The sequence below is a fragment of the Notamacropus eugenii genome, chromosome 1 (genome assembly GCF_028372415.1).
Source record: "Notamacropus eugenii isolate mMacEug1 chromosome 1, mMacEug1.pri_v2, whole genome shotgun sequence".
In the NCBI taxonomy this organism is placed as follows: Eukaryota; Metazoa; Chordata; class Mammalia; order Diprotodontia; family Macropodidae; genus Notamacropus; species Notamacropus eugenii.
Genome location: NC_092872.1, coordinates 489,658,573 through 489,681,161, shown reverse-complemented (window position 1 = coordinate 489,681,161; position 22,589 = coordinate 489,658,573). Strand labels below are relative to the sequence as shown.

Genomic DNA, 22,589 nt, shown 5'->3' with positions numbered 1-22,589 from the left:
TTCTGTCATAGAGGGAAGACAAATTTACTTAGAGAGGACCAGGGACTTGTTTCAGTGCTCAATATTCAAATCAATGAAATTACTTATGCTAGAAACTTAAGTTTTTATTGTTCATATTTTCTATTAATTTTAAATTTCTCTGCACCCAAGCCAGCAGAGTATAGTATCTGATAATCTATAAACAACTTGGAACCAAAGTATCTATGTCCCAGTCTTGGCCTCAGCTTTCTGATCTGTACATGAGGGAATTGGACAATACAATCTCTAAGTCCTTGCCATCTCTAAATTCTAAGTTCCTACATATACTAAAGAAATCGGGTTTTTGTGTATACACAACCCACCCACCCACATCCACCCTTAAAAGTCAATAAATGCTTTTAAAATGAGGTGAAAAACTGTTTAACTTGACAATCATGGTTTACAGTTCTCAGATACAAAACATTTGTATAATGAATAATATCTATATGTGTTCTATATTATAGTTTGATACTGTTACCTGCTTTTTTGGAAAACATGTTAACAGAGGTATTGGTGGGGCCACCAGGACCTGGAGGAGCAGCAACCTGAGGAAGCTTAGGAAATGATGATGGAGGCGGAGGTGGTGGTTTGTTCTGCAAGAAAAAAAAATAGCTAACCCCAGGAACAAAGTAAAATATAATCTGATAAAAACTCAACATTGAGTTTCAAGAGATAAAGATAAGTTTTCCAAATCTGGCTGGAAAACAACCCCTTTTTTGTTCTTACAAAGCCTTTTCCCAATAGGTAAACTGTTTGGAAGAAATAGGTTTACTTCAACATCTTGCACTATATACCATAATAATCTCAAGATAAGTAAATGACCTGAATTATTAAAGGTTATGACATAAAAATATTAGAAAAGAAAAAGATGAAGTATCGTTCATGGCTAAGACCAGAGGGGGAATTAATAAACAAAAAGGTACGGTGGAGGCAACAGAAAAATTTAAAAAAGAATTTTGATTATATGAAATGGAAAAGCTTTTGCATTAACAAAATCACAACTAGGTTAAGGTGAGCAGTCCTCTAGGAAAAAAAAAAAATCTTTGCATCAGGAACTAATGCAAATATACTACACCAAAAGCCATTCTTCCATGAATAAGTGATAGAAGAATATGAACCAACAGTTTTCCCAAGAACTATATCAACTATTAATTACCATATGAAAGACTGGTCTGAAATCATTAAAGAAAGATCAATGCAAATTAAAACAATTCTTAAGTATCATGTCAAATTAGTAAAGATGACAAAAAAAATGGAAATAGTTAACACTGAGAGGTTGTCAAAAGAAAGGCACGCTGATCAATACTAGTGCAGCTATGATGTGGCCCAATCATTCAGGAAAGCAAACTGGAATTAAGCTAAGAAAGTAACTAAAATGTCCATATCCCACTGCTAGAAATATACTACCAAAAAAGTAAATGATGAAAAAAAAAAACCTTCTCTAAAATACTCTAAAATGGTTAAAAAGCAGCACTTACTTTGTAGCTGAAAGAACTGAAAATAAAGTAGATACTAATCTATTGGGGAATAGATAAACAAACTGTGGTACCTGATTCTAATGGAATATTACTTCACTGCAAGAAATAATCAATATGGTAAACAGAGAAATATGGAAAAACATATGAACTGATGCAAAGTGAAGTAAAACTGGGAGACCAATATATATATAATGACCACAAGACTGTAAATGGAAAGAACAGCAGTGAAAAAATAAAAACCAAAACTGACTTCTGTGAAAGTATAAAGATGAAAAGGCCTCCAGGGATATAAGAATACACCTCACTCCTTGCTCTGTAGAGAGGGGTGATCATGGGTACAACATCAGGTTTGGTTAATATGTAGGCTAGTTTTGAACTTTTTTTCCCCCTTTCTTTTCTATTCTTTACCATAAGGAAAGGCTTTCTAGGAGAGGGGAAAGGCATATTGGGAAATAAACAGGGAAATACAAAAAGATAACAATAAAAACTAAAAGGGAAAAGTCTCCTTCCTAGGTATAAAAATGTTTTACCTCTTCTTCTGGCTCATCTAAATTCACCCAGCGCTGTTTCTTTCCATCCCAAACAATCTGTAAAGATTTAAAATCAAATAAAACAGGTTAATTTATGACATTTTAATTTTCCTAATTATCTTGTTAAATACATAAGACACAACTGTTCTTAGAGGATTCCACATCACTGAATAATTATGTTATACTTATTTAGTTAACTGTTCAGTTACGAGCAACTATTTGTGACCTTGTCAAAAACATCATGGACCATATCAAACCAACGCTGTCCATGGGGTTTTCTTGGCAAAGATAATGGAGCAGTTTGCTATTTCCTTCTCCAGTAGATTACAGTAAGCAGAAGCTAAGTAACCTGACATGGGTCTCACAGCTAGTAAGTATCTGAGACTAGATTTACTTTTCTGACTAAAGGTCTTTCTGACTAAAGACCCAGTGACCCCTAGCTGCCTCCATTTTATACATATACTTAATTATCAACTATTGATATATTTTTCATTTTTATTAAAATTTCTACACTTGCCTTTAGCCTGGTTTCAAATGTATTTGTGAACTAGAAAAGATATAAGCATATTAGTTGGTCATATTTAAAAACACTTACCGATTTGTTTGTGTCATCTGGCAGATAAGCTTCTGTCTTTTTTTTCCCATGGAGCCAACGAGAAAACCAAGACTCACCACTCTACACATTTAAAAAAAAAGGCAAAATAAAAATAAGTACTTGGGAAGCTTTTCTTCCTTAAAATATCAACAAGCTAATGAAGACATTACATCAACCTAAGAATAACCCCATTTTATAAGTTAGAAAGAGGAGGAAGAGAAAGCCAGTAGAAGGGCCAAAAATATAGAACCATGCATTCCCTAGTCTTTTTTTGTGGGGTAGGGTGGGTGGGAAGCAGGTAAGGTGAGACTGAGTCTCCCTGTCTCTGAGACTGGAAGTGCCGTGGCCACTAATGAACCTGATGGATCACCACAGGAACTACTGACCTGCCCAGTTTCTAACTTAGACCAGTTGGGCAGCCTGGTGGTCTCCAGCTTTCAGGAGCTCACTATTCTAGCTCATGGCTAGAATTAGTATGGCCACCTAATTGGCTTAACCCACTGCAACAGAGAACCTGCAAACTCTAGCACTCCAACAGCCTCAGCTTCCCCAGTAGAAGGACAGGATTCTTAAGCACATGCCACAATGCTGGAGTTAATATTCTAAATCTTAAAATATTCTTCCAAATTTCCTATTTATCTTCACATACCAAAATCTTTACTCTAGAATTGATATTGTTTTTTCTAAAAGTCATCCTTAGAGATATTATGTGCTTTTACCTTCTTAGGTTCCTTCGCGTCTTTTTTGACATCTTTGGTTGGTCTCTTTACTTCAGAAGCAAAAGCTGGAGGGGGAGAAGGCTGCTGCCCAGCAGAATTAGAACGCTCTCGTCCTTTATAGGATTCAGGATATTTTCTGGAATAATCCTATTCCAAAACATGGGGAATGCAAGGTTTATATCAATGCAACTTAAAAGAGATTAGGAATCATTTTCGAATGAACCCTTAAAAACATTACTGAGATGGCAAAATAATAAAATGATTCAAACAGAAAAAGATGAATTATTAACAAAGATGAAGAACTAGTAAAAGCAGCACAGATATACTATACCATGTGTGCTGAAGACTGGGAGGTAGTTCTGGATCTTCGTTCTAGTGCCTGTTTAGATAAAGTGAGCACATGCTTTTTAGTAAGCAACTACATAATGTCTCTTTGCAAATATTAAAGTTTTTGTGCAAACATTTCTTGCAGAAAATAAAGATATTTATTATACTTGTGGATTACATACTAATTACTGATTTTAAACTATTTTAAAAAAAAGTTTCTGTTAAGTTACACTTTAAATCCCCATTTTTAATTTTTTTAGAGACAAGTGGCTACTTGTTACAAAAATCAGGATCAGAGAAGCAGCATGGATAAAGAAGACCAGGTTTTAAGTCCTACCTCTGACACATACTAACCAAATGATCAAAGGCAAATCATTTAACCCCTTTTCAGTGCCCTAGGCAGTTCTCTCCAGTGTTTCACAACAAACTAGCCCAAGAAGAGTAGCCAGAATCTCTTGCTTTTGCAGAGATGGTACCAATCTCCATTGGTTTAGAAAAAGTCCCTCACTAGGAGCTTGTACACCTATGAAATCACAGATCTAGTTTTAAAAAAGACAGAAGATCAAGTCAAATGACAACAATTAAAACTAAGATATAACTTACTATACTTTTAATAAGTAAAAACAACAATAAAGTAGATTGTAAACCCTGGGGAAGTTATCTGTAATGGAAGTTTCTTAACTCAGATAACCAAAATGGTCCCCCCTCAGATTTAGATTATTAAATCTTCGTTAGTTTAGCTCTCATTCCAAAGAGATCTCTTTAAAGGCACTAAATGTTCACTAACATCCTAAACAAGGGAAGTAAGACACTTTTTTTGACAAGAGAAACAAAATGTAGTTTATTTCAGCATTTTGCGTTTCTTGAAATTACCAAGTTTTAATCTTACAAAGTTTTATATGCGACCAAGGAAAATGCACTTAAAATCGGTCCTCTAAGTTCACTGGATTTATTTTACATTTGTACATTATATAAAAAACTGTCATAAAGTATTTGCTTCCTGTGGTGTATGTTAATAAAACCTAAGTTGGCACGTTAAGTTACTGAATTAAAATGCAGATTCTTCCAATTTGGTTTGTGGATTATCAAACTCTTCTAGATTATTTTTTATTCTCTCTCCACCCCTAGCCCCCTATTTTGGCTAGGTTGTTCATAATGAACATCTTCACTCAAGGTCAGGCAGAAAAAATACTTCCTCCAATTATGATGTCATACAGTACTACCTAATCCTTGCAGAAGTAAGTTCCTTTTGTCTTCTGTTTCTATTACACAGAAAATGATGTTTGCTTACAGTTTAAGTGGATTCTACATGCTCAAATGTACCAAAATGGCATTTAAATGAAAATATATACAACAATTTGAATATTTAGTTGAGCCATGGCATTACCCTTCCTCTATTAAACTGAACAGAAGAAATGGCAGCATAATTTCTCATGTCATCATATCAAAATCAAGATTTGAAAATGTCTGGTGTTACAAAGTTTGTCTGGATGAGCAAGGCATTTCTTAAAGAAAATGTTATATTAATAGCTCATGTAAGAAACTCTGCCTGTTCTTCTTGGCTAGTTTGTTGTAAAACACTGAAGGTATATAATATTTCTAAGAAATAAGTCCATGTTAATGATGCTGAGTAAAATGAGCAGAACCAGGAGAACGCTGTAACAGCACTGCGTGACGATCAACTATAAATGACTTAGCTCTTTACAGCAATACAATGATCCAAGATAATTCCAAAAGACTCATGATGGAAAACGCTATCCAAATCCAGAGAAACAACTGGTGGAGTCTGAATGCAGATCGAAGCATACTATTTTTACTTTTTTTGTTCTTTGTGTGTTTTTTCCCCTTTTGACCTGTTTCTTCTTTCACAACATGACTAATGTGCAAATGTTTAACACTGATTGCAATGTATGAGCTATATCAGGTGGCTTGTGTCTTGGGGAGGGGAAAAAGGGAGAAAAATTCAGAACTCAAACTCTTATGAAAAAAGAATGTTGAAAACTATCTTTACATGTAAATGGAAAAAGTAAAATACTATTTCCATAAAAAAGGAAAAAAGAAGTCCACATTATAGGAAATGCAGTGAAAATTTCAGGGACTCTGAACAGAATCTCTAGGAGGGCAGGAATGTGGAAATTAGCGATTCAGGAGTATAAATACTAAAAGCTACGTATAATGTTAAGTACTTATATAAATATCCGCATATATGTAAATATAAATCATAAATAAGTAATTTTATATGTCCAAGCATTCTTTTACTTAGTTAAGGTAACTGCCTTCATCTCAATATGAAAAGGTTCACCCTCTTTCTCAGCTTGCAATAGTTTAAAGGTGATTTATCTTTCTCCCATGACTTTAATCATTTTATTAGGAGTTCCTTTTGAAAAACTAAAGTTTAGAATTGCTTCTTCATGTAAACATTTAAAAGTTGATTTGAAGCCAAACTCCTTTCTCAACTGCAGCTGTTTTTCTTTCCAACTACAGCTGAAGAAGCAGCAATAGTGAATATCACTGGCACAGAGGTGACTATATAAGGAAATACAGGTTGAGTACCATATTGGCAAATTTCCCACCAAAATCCTCTTCTCCTTGTTCTGAAATAGAGTTCCTAGTGGCTGATTCCTGTGTCAGTCTTCCTATTGATTAAAAAGACAATTATTTGAGTTTTAGTACTGATGAACATTTAATGAAAGCAAATATGAGTAACAGTGATATAATATGCAACTTCAGGAACATGCTTAGCCTTCTGATGAGCTAATTTCAAAAATCAAGACTAAAGCTTTACCTGAACTATTTTCAGCTCTCTTTAAAGTCACATTTGAATTTTGAGTTAAAAAAAAATTAAAAACAAGTCAAGCACATTCATGGCAAAGTAATGGCAGGAACTATGTAAGATTTAGTTTTTTAATCCATGATACCATTTATTGTGATCTCAGGACAAAAGTGACGACATCCTAAAGTTACTTTGATAGGAATGTCCACTATTATTTATATTCTGTATTATGATTTAAATTTCATTTAAGAGCACTATTCTGATACCTTTTCAGGGCAGAGTTCATCCTGGGTTCTTGAAGGCTAAGACTGGAGAACATAAAAGCAGATAATGTTTGCCATGCTAGAAAGGTTTCCCAAACTCAAGGAGAGATTTTCATTTGAGCAATGGCTAGTTTGAAAAAATTTACCCCTGGATATTTGGCCACCACGTGATGAATCTGTTTTTGACCACAGTAATTCATCAAGATGGTTTCTACTGAGGCATGGAAGGACTGGGATATTAGGCTCATGAATGTACATGTTGGAATCAGTGGAGAAAATCTCCATGCTGAAGAAATCACAGATTTTTGAGAAGTACTGAAGTATCTAGTGTTTAATGCTCAAGTAACCTTAAGTGACCTGCTAAGTTTTCATCATACCATCTCATTTAAAAAGAAAACCAAATCCTTAAGTTAAATACAAGTTGCTTAAGGAGACCAACCTGTGTCCTGATTCCTAGACTCTTCTGGCAGCTGATCTGTCACTTGGAGAGATTGCCCACATGGAGATACATTAGGCCCTGGATATACAGATGCATGCTCAGGACCACACTGATCTGAAAACCCAGGTACAGACACTGGTGGTCCATATACAGGGGCATGCCCTGTAGGTCCAGGAGGCACTGGATAGAATGGCACATTGTCAGGTTTTTCTTGATGGAAGGAAGCAGGCGCACTGCCTGAATTCTCAAGGATGGTCTGAGGAGCTATACAATAAAAGAAGAAAAACATCCTAGATTTTGCATTGCATAAAATTTAACTCAACAAGAGGAAAGTAGTGCACTTTCTACTAAAGATAAATCTGTTCAGGACAGCAATGGGTTTTGTTTTTCCTTACATTCTTAATTTGGGGGTGGGGGAAATGGGAATTGGGATGGAAGGATAAGGAGGTGGATCTCAGCTGATTAAAACAAATTTCTTAAAAATCTGGGGGATTAAAATATACCCAAAGCTGTAGTAAAATGACTGAATAGGAACTATATATACAGAATCAACTACAATTTTATTTTATTTCTTAAAGAAAAGGAAACAAAAGAAGGAAAACTGAATGGTAAAGGAACTTCACTGAAGGCCAGGAAGGGGATATAAAATAAAAGCTTTTTTTTTTTTTTGGCTTATTGTTTGCTAATTTCTTTGGTTGTGACTTGTTATAGGCTAGGGGTTCGAGGTAATATATTATTACCCCTCTTCTGTATGTTTATTTTGTTTTTGTTGTGAGGTAAGTTTATCATTAAAAACAAATTTTTAAAATGAGATGTTTGGTCTATGCCTAAGTGATAAAGAATAAATAAAAGGCATAAGGTGAAATGAATGTAAGGAAAAACAGAGAAAGGAAAAATATTAATGTAGGATGGAAGGGAGAGAAAAGAAAGGATGGAAAGATCCAAAATGTCACAGCAATAGGATAAGAGAGAGCCAGGCTTCTCCAAACAACAAACACAAAAGAGGTAATAAAAACCTTCAAGAATAAAAATCTATCAAAATTAAAATAATCAAAGAATAAACAGATATAACAGTAAATAAATAAATTAAAGAAAAAAATAGATATAACCAAAAATTACAGTAAAACTTCATTAAAATATCAGAAGCACTGGAGACAGAAAAAGAAACTAACCAAGACCGCAACACATATCCATGAAGCATAAGTAACAAGTAAAACTGACAATGCTAAGAAAATCCTAACACAAAGTCAAAAAACAGTTTGTCTTATTTATCTCCTCTGAGGACTCCCACAGTGCACTGAACAAAATAAATGCAGAACCAATGTTCACTTTTTGGAAGAAATGAATGATGAGTAAGCCAGAATGAGTAGAAAACTTATCAAAAAAGATCCTGGCCAAAAACTGAATAGCAAGAGGAAATATCACAAAATGGGTACATGTCACAAGTAAACAAGCGGTACAACCTTACACGACTCAAAATAAATGAAGACATAACTTTCTTGGAAGAAGCAAAAACTGTACTGATCACCCATAAGAAAAGGTATCAAAGAGAATTATGAATGTACTTAAAAATTTTTTTCAACATAATTTCCACTAAAACTACAACTGAACCAGCAGGTGGACTGTATCATCTCGGTTTCTTACCATGTCATAGGAGCAAAAAGCCCTACATGTACTAACCAATGTAAAATAATTTTATGTACATCTATGTTAATGTAAATTACTTTCAATCTTTATTGCAACAAATAACTGGTAATTCAAAACTCCATACCAAATATATTTAACTTTCTTTCCTAAAGACTTGTGTTAAAATGAGTGATTTGATATTTGATATTGAGTGACTGATTAGGCAACAACAAGAAAACTGATCAAAACTGGTAGGGTAGGAGTTTTCTAATTAAAGTAACATGTATCATAGATTTCCTTGCTATTGCTAGCATAAGAATAAAAGAAGGATGCTTGCTTCATCGTGGTGAAGAGTAGTACTCAATCTATAACATAATAAGATGAAAGGCAAACAGAAACCATTAGGAAAAAGGGTTATGGTATACTCAGTAACAATTCATAAAAGATCAAAACAGCTCTCTCAAAGTGATGGTAACTGTTAATCTTTTCCCTTAATTGCCTGTTATCCCTTTGTTTTCCTGGCATTAAAATTTTAAAAATTCAAAGCTTTAATTTTCAGAAAGATTTCTCCTAATAGAAATTTCTTCAGTGTATATTTACTTCTCAAATAGAGAATATAAAACACTCACCTGAAGGCATAAGGCGAATGTTTTGGTTAGGCTGCTCTGTATTAGGCAATAATGATGCTAATAATGGGTTGTCGGTTCCTGGGCCAATTTCTTGACCGTGTCCTGTGCCATCATACTGCTCCAGTTCAGAGCTTGGTGTACTTGGGTATTGATGCGGTGTTGCTCTGTCCTGATTCCAAACTACATCACCCTCCTATAGGAGAAATATTTCAGCCATTTTTCAAGAAGGTAAAAATTTCAGGAAGCATAATCTGCATTATAACAACCTGAATCGAGCATAAAATATTAATTATTAGTACTTCTCATTTACTCAATCTTCTTCACAAAAGTAACAAATAATCCAAAGTGCTTGTTTTTGCTAATTAGGAATTCTCACAATCACATTTAACAATTACATCTGAAATTTCCAATATGTAAATAAATGAGGAAACAATTTTTCTCAAACACAAAATCACCAAACTGTCTTATCAGTAAAATGAGTTCTATACCTCTATCTGCCTCTTCAACTGCTGGAGCTGTATTAGCCAAGTAGGTTCAATAAATGATTCCTGTTCTGGTTTCTCTTTTATTTGAGGATCGAAGAGTCGTAACTGGGAGGCTATCTAGAAAAACATAAAAAACGAAGGGCTGTTACTATCGTAAGATCTGCCAAACCAAAATCACTTTTCAAAACAGTAAACCCTAGAGCAAATGCCTCTTTGATGGTATTATTGCAAGTTTTCAATGAACTCAACAGGTCTTTCAGAAATCTTACTCATTTAAACTTAGTTTACAGCATGGCACAGTAAACAGAGCCAGCCCCCCAAACCTAGTAAGACCTGAATTTGTGTCCCACCTCTTAAATACATTGACTCAATGACGCTGGGCAAGTCACCTCTTAGCACTCTTTCCTCACCAGGGCCCTCTCTATACCAATGAAACCACAGGTCCAGATTTCATCCCTTGCAGGCCTATAATTAGACTAATTTTAAAAAAAACTTTTATTTCTTTTCAATTAACAAGCATTTATGTTTTTCCTTCCTCCCATCCTTCTGTTGGTTAAAAAAAAAACCCATAAGAAAGATCAGAGAAAGAAAATTCTCATAACAAATATGCATACTCAGGCAAATCACATGCTTAATTTCAAAAGCTCAACTTAAATTCATCTTTATGCATTATTTATCAGCAATAGACCATAAATATGTAGTTCTGCTTTAAAATATCAAACAGGAGTACATTTATAAACAACAAAACTACTGAACAGGCAGAGATGTATTTTAAAGTTCTATACTTCATATGAAAGTTGTGTAGTATTCTACTCTACTAAATGAAGCTTCTAATATGCTGATGAACAAAGACCATTACTATTTTCAGTGAACTTAAGATCATCAATAAATATATGAATCAGCACAAGTTACTGAAAACTACTTTACTAAAAGATGCACATTAAAATAACTGTGGGAAGAAAATTTATGCAATTCCTATTAATGTTTGCTTAATAATCAGTTATTATAAAAAAAGCTTAATTTTTAAAAGTTAGTATTTCATCTCTCTAAACATATCAAAAATCTTATGCAACCAGACAATCTGAAAGAAGACAATAAGTACCTGAATGAGCTGGCTAATTAGCACTGGTGAATACTGGCGTGGCTGTTTGAGAATAGTTTTAGAAATGACTTCACAGTAATGAAAGGCCTGTGCAGCAAGTCCCATTTCAGCCAGTCGACAAGCATAGATGAATTTGAACACCTAAAGGAATCAAATAAGGATGTATTATATGCCTTTCAATTACTGTCTGGTCAACTCTCACTAATTAATGTTTGTTTATTCTACACTAAAAAGTAACTCATCATATCTGAATTGGTACATGACTGCAAGCAGATCTTACATCTGGCACTAGTGCACTGACACAAAGGAAGTATAATCATTTCCAAATTCTTCTCATCTACAGAGAAATATCAAGTACAAGTCAGACAATACCCATGTACTGCCCCATTCCCCAAAAGACATTCTAATATTTTAACTTTTGTTTCTTCTCCAGAATAACCTTTGGAATTTTTGCTTTGGAATTTTATAATGCTAAAGATGATCATGCCTCACTTAAAAGTGACTGAGATCGAGGAAAATAAGTCTTTAGTTTAGAAACAAACCAGAAGAGTAGGGACTATTCTAACATAGCTCATTATGACAATTACTTGCGCTGTAGTTTAAATTGTGTCCCCTAAACATACTTAAACGATGATGAAACATTTCCTATGATAGGACAGAATGAAAGGATTTCAGGTCATGGTTCATAAACAGATCCAACTTTGAGAAACTAAAAATTTTAGGAACTAAAATGAAAACCAAAATGCAAATAATTTTGAAATCCTTAAAGCAAATTCTTTCTGATTTACAAGAGAAAACATTTCTGCAGGATTATTTTTCTGCCTGCTATGTCGTCTTAAATCTCTCATGCTGACAATCTATCCACTACACAACGTTGTACAAGATAACATTCGTCAAGGACAAGTCTGGCTGTCATTCACTTCCATGTTTCCAATATAGGAATGTATTTCCTTCTCCTCTCTGCCTCTCAGAATCCCTAGTTTTCCTTCAAAATTCAATTCAAATACCATTTTTGATATGAGGCTTTTAACTTTCTGCCCACAGATGTTAGTGCTTCCACTCCAAAAAAAATTTACTTTGTTCAGGGTGTCCCAAAAGTGTTTGTGCAGTCATTAGCTTTAATACCATAGTGCAGGTTTAAACTATTAAAGCTCAGAACTACATTAAGATTTTTGGGACACAGTACATTTTATCTGAAATGCATTTTGGACATACTAACATATGTTCATGTTATCCCCCACGACAGAAAAAGCTCCTTGAAGACAGAAATTATTTCATTTTTGTCTTTGGACAAGTAAGAACCTAGCATGGTGACTGGCACATAATATAAATTTAACTTAATGCTGTTTCATTTTGATTATTTCATGCCAAAAATTTCCTTGAAAAATTTCTTTTTAAATTTTAATCATCATCAGCTAAAAATGAAGACTAACCATAAAAAAATTTCCCCCAACTCTGACCACTCAAATTCATAAACTGTAGATTCCAAATATATCATTAATTCTAACCTGGAAATTAGGCAAGAAGCATGGCTGGGTTCCCAGCGACTGTGCATATTCATAGGCTTCTGTTCTGTGAATAGCTTCATTGGTGGCGAATTTTAAAAATGGCAAACTATTAAGAGAAGGAAAATTACATTAATTTGATAAAAAGGAAAGTAATTCTAATCAATAATAGTATGTGACTCAAATACATGCCTAAGGTGAGTCAACTGGAACTTTAGTACATACAGGGAAGTTTTTTTTTTTATGGCATAAATATTAAAGTCATTTGATTAAAAAATGGTTCTGATTTTACTAAAAGAGTAAAAGTCAAGAGAAAAATAACCAGAAATTGCTATATGAAGCTTTGACAAAAATGTCAGAGCTTTTCTTTAAAACAAACAAACAAACAGCAACAACGACCACAAAAACCAGTGCAATCATTTGCTTCCCTACCTGTGATTCGATCCAACTAGGACAAGTTTTGTAGTTTTCTTAGTATAGACCCCAAATCCAATCTGGGCCATTAGATAGCAAAAATGTGCAGCATCTAAGAGGCCTTTAGAAGCTAAATAAACAGAAAAGCAGTCTGAAATAGCTATAATTGATCATTTTTGAAAAGAAGAAAAGTTACAAGGTCCCTGAAATCTATACAAGCAAAATAAAAAAGACTTTATTCTAAATATTTCTGATAACATTTAGTAAACTTAAAACAACTTGTTCACATTGGACAAGTGCTATACTTTCAACCTCAATAACTAACTTACCAAGAGTATCACCCATGGTGGCTATTGTCCTAGACTCTACATCCATATTATTATTCAAGTTGGACAAAACCATAGCAAGATGAGGTCTCCAATCTCCCCATTTCTCATCTCCACAACACTAAAAAATAGAAGAAATCATTGTAATGCATGGGAAAAGAAAGCTATTTTAAATTCTATATAGAATGGCATTAGCAAATGTAATAAATCAATCTAGGGCAGCAAAATGTGAATCCATGAGTAATTTCTAATAAACCATATAAGAGTCTGGAGTGCAGCTCCCTCTTCTGAGGGTCAATACTTACTGTGGATGCAGCGGGCATTCTTCCAGACATGAGCTGGTAAACAGTTTGTAAGGGATCATTAATTGGAAGGCTGTTGGCAAACCTGCAATTACATAAAAACAAAAGGATACAATACAAGCCAGCTTCTGGGAGATCATAGTTAAGCAGTCAACTAACAAGTATCTATTCAGTGCCTATTACGTGCCCAGTAGAGTATGAGGAAGTTGGGGAAACAAAGACAAAAACATATCTGTTCCTGCTCTCATTCTATTAGGAGGCTAACATATTTAAGAACACATGGAAGTAAACACAAAGTATATCCAAGGTAATTTCCAAAGGATGCAAATATCTGGAGGGGTGGAAATCAGGAAAGGTCTCATTTTAAAGGGGGCTAGGGATTCTAGGAAGTAGATGTCAGGAAGAAGTACATTACAGGAAAGAAAAGTGGGGGGAGGGGGTAGGTCAACTGGGCCTACAATACAGAAAGCATAAAAGAGAATAATTTGTAATGAGCCTGAAAAAGTAGTCTGGAGTTAAACTGTGATGGGCTTTAAATGCCAAAGTTGTGTGAATTTTATCTTTTAGAGGCAACTGGGAAGTGCTATGGCCAGACCTGTACGTTAGGAATGCCTTTCTAGTAGTTGTGTGGATGCCAAATCAGAGAAGACAGAGATCTGAAAGAACAAACTCTCACTTGATCAAACCATAACAACAGCGCAGGCAGTAAGTACTGGAGGCCTGAACTAGGATGGCAGTGGAGAGAAGATGAAAGATGTGAGAGATGTAATAATATAGGGAAAATCGACAAGTCTTGGCAGATGACTGGGAGATGAATAGTGAAGGAGAAGAAAGATCTGGATTAGATTTAGTCTGAAGCAAAAAAGTGTATTTTGATGAAAACAAACAAACAAACAAAAAACATGACAAGCATGGATTCTGAGGTGAAATTAAGGAATCCACTAAACTGTTTTCTGAAGGAAGTAACCGAAAGGGTCCAAAATTAAATGCAGTAACAACAACCCTGAAAGGGCAGCATAACTCTAAGAGAATTTCCATTGCATATCATTCCATGAAGATAACCTGTTGCTTCAAAAGAGATAAATGAACAGTGAATTCATTCTAGAAGTCACTCCCAAATTAAAATCCCTTACCTGGTCATAACTCTTGCATGTGTTCGGCTATCCATTTTACTTGCAAGTAACAGAGCATGTCCCCATAAGCCATGTTTCATAGCAGATTCCAAAGCATCCTATTGACAGTTAAAGCCCCCCCCCCCCCGAAAAAGTCAGCAATTTTTTATCTTGCGTATTAAATGAATGTAATAACTTAGAACATACAAAATTAACTAGGTATAGTTCAATGCATTACATGCCAATTATTTAAAAAAGAATGCTTTGATGATGAATCACAAAAACAAACCCCACAATATGTACTACTTTCAAGAATTTAAGATTCCAATTAGTCTCTTAAATATTGAAAAAAAAAATCATGTTTTTTTTAGTATAAAGAATATACAATTTTAGGAATAAGGACCACTTTTAAAGAGAGAAATTTTATCAGTACTGCTAAGCTATTTTCCATTGGACTCGGCCTAAAAAAGGGACTAGTCCTGGGCCTTTGAATCTTCTACTTAAGGCTAACACCTCTAGCTACAGAATATCCCTCTCACACTCATATATGATGAACTATAACTCTACAAAATGATTAGGACTCAAAGATAATTTTTCTGGCTTAGAAGGAGTAGTATTCTTAATAGAAGCAGACACTACTCTGCCAGACAAAGAGCTGATGAATTCATTCAGATCCACTGTATAAGTAGATCATTACTAATATTACATATCAAATACCAGATCTATTACTAAGGTGTTCCAAAATGTGCTAATACAAAGGAAAACTTGAGCTTATTACCAAAATTTAGCTTTGACTGAGTTTCCAAGACAAATAAATCTTCATCACTTGCTGCCTTTAGATGAACTATACTACTGATGCTTTATCATCATGAACATCATTCATCCCTCATCTTATAAGCATCATACCTTAAACCCTCTTTATAAGCTGTTACTTTATATTACAACTATTCAACATATAAACCCACTGACCATGGGATACAGCATATCAGAATTCCAAATATTTCATTTCTTACCAGGATAATGAAATTAGCAACATAATGGAATATCAAGAAACTGCTCACCTTTTTACGCCCATACAGAAGCAGCTCTCTAAACCTCTCAGTCTCCTTTTCAAGACTATCAATAGTGGTTATCAAACTGTCAGTGAGAAATGAAAGCTGAGCTTCACCAGACTCCTCCTCTTCCACTTGCTCCACAGCCTCATTAGTAAAATCAATCAGGTTTGCCTCATTGGGTGACTTTCCAGGAAGCCACACTGTTTTGTGATCTCGAAGCAAGAGCTCTGCAATGTCTGTTCCTACAACAGTCTGAGGAGGTTGTGGGAGAAAAAGAGAGAACTATGAGATGCTTCAAGAAGCCAATGCTACTCAGTCAGACCAAAATGCCTGACTCACATTTGAGACATTAAGCAGCAAGAAACTCTCAGTATCTAGAAGTGAAACAGACATTTTATGAAAAGGAATGTAAGTTAAAAAAATAATATAAAGTAAACTAGGTGAAGATTCCTTAAAGATCTACTCAGATGTATTTAGGTCAGGACACATTAGTCCATCATCAGTCATCATCAGTCTAGAGCTGTTCAGAAACACCTACAAAATGAGAGGTTGAAATTATTTGCCTAAATTATTCATATTTCTCCTCCCCAAGTTCTCTTCCCCACCCAGTCAAAGGAATTCCTCATCCCATAAGCATCATACCTTATACTCTTTTCACAAGCTGCTATTTTATGGTACAACTATTCAACATATAAACCAATGATCAAGAGTTCAAAATTCTTTATACAATTTTCAAAGTAAAAGCTAACAGAAAGATACATACCCCATTCTGTCTGCATAACAGTACAATAAAATCCCAAAGAAGACTTGCAGATTCTTTATCAATTAGATTTTCATTCCGCAAACATTCTGTAGCTTTATTCTGTGCAAAATTTATAACGTCTACTTTATGGGTATCATCTCTAAAAAATAACAACAATAAAAAGTCACTGAGTGCAACAGAAAGAGTAGAATCTAAGGTGCCTGACTTAGTGATTACCATTACATAGAGACACACACAAAAAAATTACTAAGATACATACTTAGCAAGAGGTCCAGGGAAGGATCTCATTTCTTCTTGTTCAGAAGTATGCTGCAACATAGTCTAGACCAGAACACATAAGTAGCCATCAGTCTCTTGTCTATCTGATGTGGAAAAGCATATTCTGAACAGAGATGACATTCATTTTAACTAAAAATGTATCGTAATTAAACTGGAAATGCTGTCTTACTCCTCTATATTTTGTTAGTGAGGAAGGTAACAGATTACTGCTTTTAAACACAATGTAAAAACTGTGACAGAATTGTGGCATTACCATATTCAGTACAATGGTAAGGAAGAACAGTGCAAGTTGCATCTGGCACCACCTCCCACGTTTGTAAATATTTAAAACCAATTTCTAATAGCAAAAGCATTAAGAAAAAGCAGAAGATAAAAGTTTAAAATCTGAAGATTCAGGGAAATATATTTTCTCTACTTTCCTATTTCATGGCAATAATTTATTGGCTATATTTTTCCCATGATGTGCAGAGACCAAATTCTTATGCATGCATAGTTACCTCCATGCTGTGTATCTCAACCAAAGCTGGTTGTCCTTCAGAGGGCAAGTTTGGAAGCACTTTAATAAGATGGCCTCCAGGGCCAAACCTTGCACAGACATGAGGCACTGAAAACTTCTCAGGTGTAGTTGGTCTTGATGGAACTACATTTTAAAGAAAAATAAAAATGGGTTTGATAAGCCCTTATTTTAATGGTTTCTCAACTGTAAGGATGAACATTTTATATTTCTAGAGTGAACATGCAGTTGTGCAGAAAGCATGATCATAGCCAATTAAATATCAAATACAATATGAGTAAGTAGTTCTAAAATAAGATCTAATTTAATTGAAATAATATTAAAATACATCCTTTGAAAAAATTTTTAAAATGATTCTTTTCTGAGCACAGAAAAAATTCACTTATGAAATCACTAAGGATACCTCATAAAAAAATCTATGTAACTTTCTAAATATTTTCCCTTGTCAGTCATTTTAAAATCCCATAATCATAGATACCATTTCTCAAATGATACAATTTTTCATATGGTTAAATAATCTAACTAAAATGTCAAAAGTCATTATTTTCTCATATAATGAAATATGTTCTTCTGACTAAAATAATCTTAAAAATAAATAAAACAATGTGCCCTGATATTATCTTACTAATCTTGCTAATGTTTTTCATAGTAAACATCCAATGTGAAGTATTAGGAAAGAAAGGAGTTAACCAGTGCTGGGTGTTTAGAAATGCTACAGCTATAAAGAAATATTAGAGTTGACACCGTAGATTTTAAGTGATTTACCTAGTAATGTACTCTTAACTAAAGTGAAAGGTACTCGATTTTTATTATATTATTATTTTATTACATAATTAAATTATAGTTAGTTCCTTCTTTTAAGAGAAGCTTAGCTGGGACGAAATTAAACACTGCACAGAACATAGATTTTTTTTTAAGGTAAAAAATTTCAGAAGTTAATTAATCCACAAGTTTGGACAAAATGGCAAGGTAAAAGTTTGGCAGAAGGGAGAGATATACACAAAGGTCTACTGGTCTAATAAAGTTTATGACATACCTTGTTCCGAAGTTGGCCATCCTGTTTCTGCAGGATAGCCATAATCTGTAAAACCCTGTGCACCACTGAAATTATTACCATAAACGCCATAGGAATAATCTCCATGAAGGGAGCCTGGTGGAGCTGGGCGTTCATATGAGTTAGCAGTTACATCATTGTTTCTATAAACCTGGCTCTGTTGGATTTTTCATTTGTTTTAAGAGAAGAGGAGAAAAGTAAAATGTCACAATATTTGCAATTAACTATGCATTTGTAACTTTTATAAACAGTAGATACTTGGAAATCTTATAAATTATTGGAACTATAGTAACTGTTCTTAACAAAATCAAGAGTTTCTGTGAGGTCCTTTTAAAAATATACATATACACACATAAAGCAGTCCAAAAATCTTGCTCATAATAGTCAAGATTTGTTCAACATATTAGCTGACTTCAGATGGAAATTCTTTTAAAAAGACAAATTTGACAATTCATTATAACTTAGTTTATATACAGGGTTACATAGTAGCCTAAATGCCTAAAATTGGAAGTATTAAACTTAGCATGATGAGAAACAGGAATGTTTCAACAGAAAAAAGACATCCAAGGTTCATTCAATGTTAAGCTACATCAGTGGGAACAAGCTGTTTTGTACTAGGTTAAGGAGTAATGAAGCTGTCAAAACACAAAATCTTAAAACTCACTTGATGAGAACGTGAGCTGAAGCTGCTCTGGCGGCTCCGCAGACTGTGGGTGCTATGGAGACTGTGGGCAGAATGTTCACTGTGGATACTACGCCTATCATCATCATAAGCACCTCTGTGAGGTTCCGGTTCCTCATCAAAACTCCCAGCAAAACGAGGGTCATACCTCCAGTGATCATCATATTTTTCAGGTCTGGAGGGAGCAATGAAGTAGAAGGTATATCACTTTGAAGTAATGCAAAGTAGACATTGCAAATTAAAATAAGTGAGGGAGAAGGATCCTATTATAGGGAAAATACCAAAAGAAAGATCTGAAATATACCAAAGAGCAATCAAGCAAGCAAGAAGATTTTATTAAGCATCTATCTGACAGACACAATGCTAAGTGCTGGGGATGAAGATAGTTACATCACTTTTTCTGTCAAACTGGAAACAAAGTGGATGCTTATTGATTGGAGGATGATTAAACAACTCATGTTATGTGAATGTAATGAACATATTCATAGCATAAGAAACAAGGAATATGAGGACTTCAGAGAAACATTGTAAAACTTATAAGAACTGATGCAGAATGAAGAAAGCAAGAGAACACAGACAATGACTACAATACTGTAAAAACAAAAAAAAGACAGCAGAACTCATTAAATGCAATGATCAATCTTAGTCCCAGACAAGAGAAGATGAAATATAATTTCTTGCTCTCAATAGAGGTGGGAGATTATAGGTGAGGAATGTTATATATTCTAAATAGTCAGAGAGGTGTGTGTGTGGGGGGCTGTCACATACTGTAAATCAGTTTGGTTTAACTGCTCTTCTTTGTTACAAGGAAGGGTTCTATTGAACATACTTGGAAATGATTGGTAAAATATAAAAACTATCAATAAAATATTTTTTAAATGTACAAAAGTCTTTAAGATTAAGAGAAAAAGTATATGACTCTAATAGTATGACCAAGACTACGATGAATGTATCAAGATACCCAACTACTCTAAAAATTTGTAAGAAAGTATATTTCTTCTATCTAAACTCAAGTTTTGAAATAAGTCCCATCATGATAGCCTCCTAAGGCTAGAATTAGGAATAACTCTATTTTTTTTCCCTCAAACCAAGGTTAGAACAGCAACCAAATATTATCCTTAAATCCTTGAGACAAGTTTAGCTTTTAAACATACTGCAAAAACACTGAAGAAACAAAACAGATCACTTTTTCTTTCTTTAAATATTGTCTCTAATGTTCTATTCCACTGACCTGTCACCATAGGGATATGCTTCTTTCCTATAATGATCATGTTCAGTATCATACCAATATCTTCGGTCATAGCTCCTGGGGTCTCTAAACCTGGGATCATACTGATATCGTTCCCAGAGATTTGCATCTACAAGTACAAAATAAAGATTAATATAGTAATATGAACAAGATATTGATCTTTGTTGATCAATACTGACTGATAATATCCACATACAATATTAACATTAACTAATTAACATTTTTGATGTCAGGTTTTTTTTTTTGATTGCTACAACCCATACAGTTTGTCAAGACTTTAGATAGAAAAGAGTAACAAAGAAAAGGGCATATCAACTTTCCCAATGATTCTGAAATCATAGGCAAGGAATTAAAGACCTTCAGAGAAGTGCAATTTTCCTCAGTTGAAAGCAAGCACTTCAGAAGAGAAAGGCAGATTTGGGAAATGAACAAGATTTAAGAACAAAATGTCTCAGAACAGGTATTGGAATTCTGGTTGACAGCAAAAGACAGGAATGACAGACTTTTGTATACCTAATAAGGGAAGTAAAAATGTATTTATCTCAAGTTACAGAGCTAATGAGAGACACTTTAAAATGAAAAGAAAGAGAACTGCCTTCATCCATCCACCAGAAAGGACAACATAGTAGCTACAATTTAGAAAGAAAAACAGAAACAAAGAGTAAAGAGGCTAGAAATTCATAGGAGAAAACGCTTAAGAAAGGAGTTAACAGCCATGCATATGGCCTCAAGTGTCTACATACAAATGAGCATGGAGTAACAAATCAAGGTGAACTAGAGATACTAAGAGAAACAAATCTGACTTTGTTGTGGTTTGGTGGGATGGGGTTGATGACTAGAATATGGTTCTTTAAGGATATACTTCATTCAAAAGGATTAGAATAAGTAAACAAAAAAGGGGGGACTAGAGTGGTCAGGATAGAAGCATTTATTAAGCACCTACTATGTGCCAGATATTTTATAATTATTATCTCATTTAACCCTTACATCAAACCTGGGAGATATTTTATTCCCATTTTACAGTTTGCAATGTTAATAGAATAGGAAGCTCTTCCCTGCCCATTAAAAGGCCTAACATATGGAACCTGGGTCACACAAAGCTCAGACTGGGAGGAGACTGCCCAAGGAGGAGGGGTTGGGCAGGGAGGGGGGAGGAGAGGGAGAGAGAGAGAGGGAGGGAGGGAGGGAGGGAAGGAGGGAGGGAGAGCGCGCGCAGAGAAGCAAGCTGTGGAGGGAGGAATTTGTCTAGGGGAACTTATTTCTGTGGGGAAGCCTGACAGAAAAGGTTTAAGATGTTGATGCTCCCAGGATTAGTGATAAGTACCCTGTTGAATTTTAATTTAATTTTAAAAAAAACTAATGATGTCCCAAATAAATAGTTTGGTTTTGCCTCTGAGGAAGGGGCAAAACCAAGAGTTTATCACATTTTGTGAATTTACCCTGGAAATATGCATGTATATTCATAGTGGCTCCAATGAGTATCACATTGGCGTTACAGTTGAGGAAAGAGAGTCAAACAAAAGTGAAGTGACTTGTCCAGTGCCACCTAGCTAGTAAGCATGAGACCAAATTTGAATTTGGGTTTTCCTGACTCCAGACCTAGCAAGCTATCCACTGTACCACCAGTGGCCTCTGCTAGAGAGTAACACCGTATATTAAGATGTAATCATGCAAATAGATAAAAGGGGATGATTTGGACAGGTGGGGAAATGATACACCCTCCTGACTGGATCTCTAACTCCTGTCCTGAAACTGTACTAATCTGAGAGAGCCTAGTTAACTTCCTGCCAAACTGCTGTATATATACCACCAACCTTTATCCAGTCTTACTCTAGGAAAAGCAATACTACTTTTGCTTCTAAAAGGGTCTAGAAGTCATCCATGTTTATCATTCTATTACCCCATGGCTCCACTCACAGTCCTAATGCCTTTGCCTACTCCCCTGTATGTTGTCTTTCCCTCTTAGAATATTAAGTTCCTTGAAGGTATGGGCATTATCTCTTTTGAATTTGTATCCCCAAAGTTTAGCACAGCGTCTAGATGCCTTTTTAATCATTCCTGCTATTCTTATCAACAAGACAGAGAAAATGTGGGCTACAAGATAGTACAGTTAGGTACATTCAAAACTGCTTGAATATATTTGGGTCCCAAAAAATAATCATTAATGTCAACTTGGAAAGAAACCTCTGGTGGAATGACTTAGAGATCTGTGCTTGGCATTGTGCTCTTTAACACTTCTATCAGTGATTTAGATAAAGGCACAGATGGCATGCTTAACAAAATTTCAGATGATGACACAAGGCTAGGAAGGATAGTTAATGTAATGGATGACTGAGTCAAGATCTAAAAG

General features: G+C 34.7%; 1 protein-coding gene across 4 annotated transcripts in view; it reads right to left on the bottom strand.

Annotated features, from left to right (window-relative positions):
- SEC16A (SEC16 homolog A, endoplasmic reticulum export factor) overlaps positions 1-22,589 on the bottom strand; it is a 48,214-nt gene that overhangs the window by 6,698 nt on the left and 18,927 nt on the right. For all 4 annotated transcript variants that reach the window (XM_072632934.1, XM_072632933.1, XM_072632935.1 and 1 more), the window contains 22 exons: positions 20,222-20,348; positions 18,973-19,165; positions 18,291-18,465; positions 17,238-17,380; positions 16,721-16,782; positions 16,462-16,600; positions 15,705-15,950; positions 14,665-14,762; positions 13,535-13,616; positions 13,233-13,350; positions 12,922-13,033; positions 12,493-12,598; positions 10,985-11,125; positions 9,886-9,999; positions 9,398-9,590; positions 7,143-7,406; positions 6,221-6,303; positions 3,672-3,719; positions 3,341-3,487; positions 2,622-2,702; positions 2,027-2,083; positions 497-611 (listed from right to left, as the gene is read on the bottom strand). In XM_072632934.1, the coding sequence (XP_072489035.1) occupies positions 497-611; positions 2,027-2,083; positions 2,622-2,702; positions 3,341-3,487; positions 3,672-3,719; positions 6,221-6,303; positions 7,143-7,406; positions 9,398-9,590; positions 9,886-9,999; positions 10,985-11,125; positions 12,493-12,598; positions 12,922-13,033; positions 13,233-13,350; positions 13,535-13,616; positions 14,665-14,762; positions 15,705-15,950; positions 16,462-16,600; positions 16,721-16,782; positions 17,238-17,380; positions 18,291-18,465; positions 18,973-19,165; positions 20,222-20,348 (2,844 nt within the window). The remainder of the gene's footprint in view (positions 1-496; positions 612-2,026; positions 2,084-2,621; positions 2,703-3,340; positions 3,488-3,671; positions 3,720-6,220; positions 6,304-7,142; positions 7,407-9,397; positions 9,591-9,885; positions 10,000-10,984; positions 11,126-12,492; positions 12,599-12,921; positions 13,034-13,232; positions 13,351-13,534; positions 13,617-14,664; positions 14,763-15,704; positions 15,951-16,461; positions 16,601-16,720; positions 16,783-17,237; positions 17,381-18,290; positions 18,466-18,972; positions 19,166-20,221; positions 20,349-22,589) is intronic.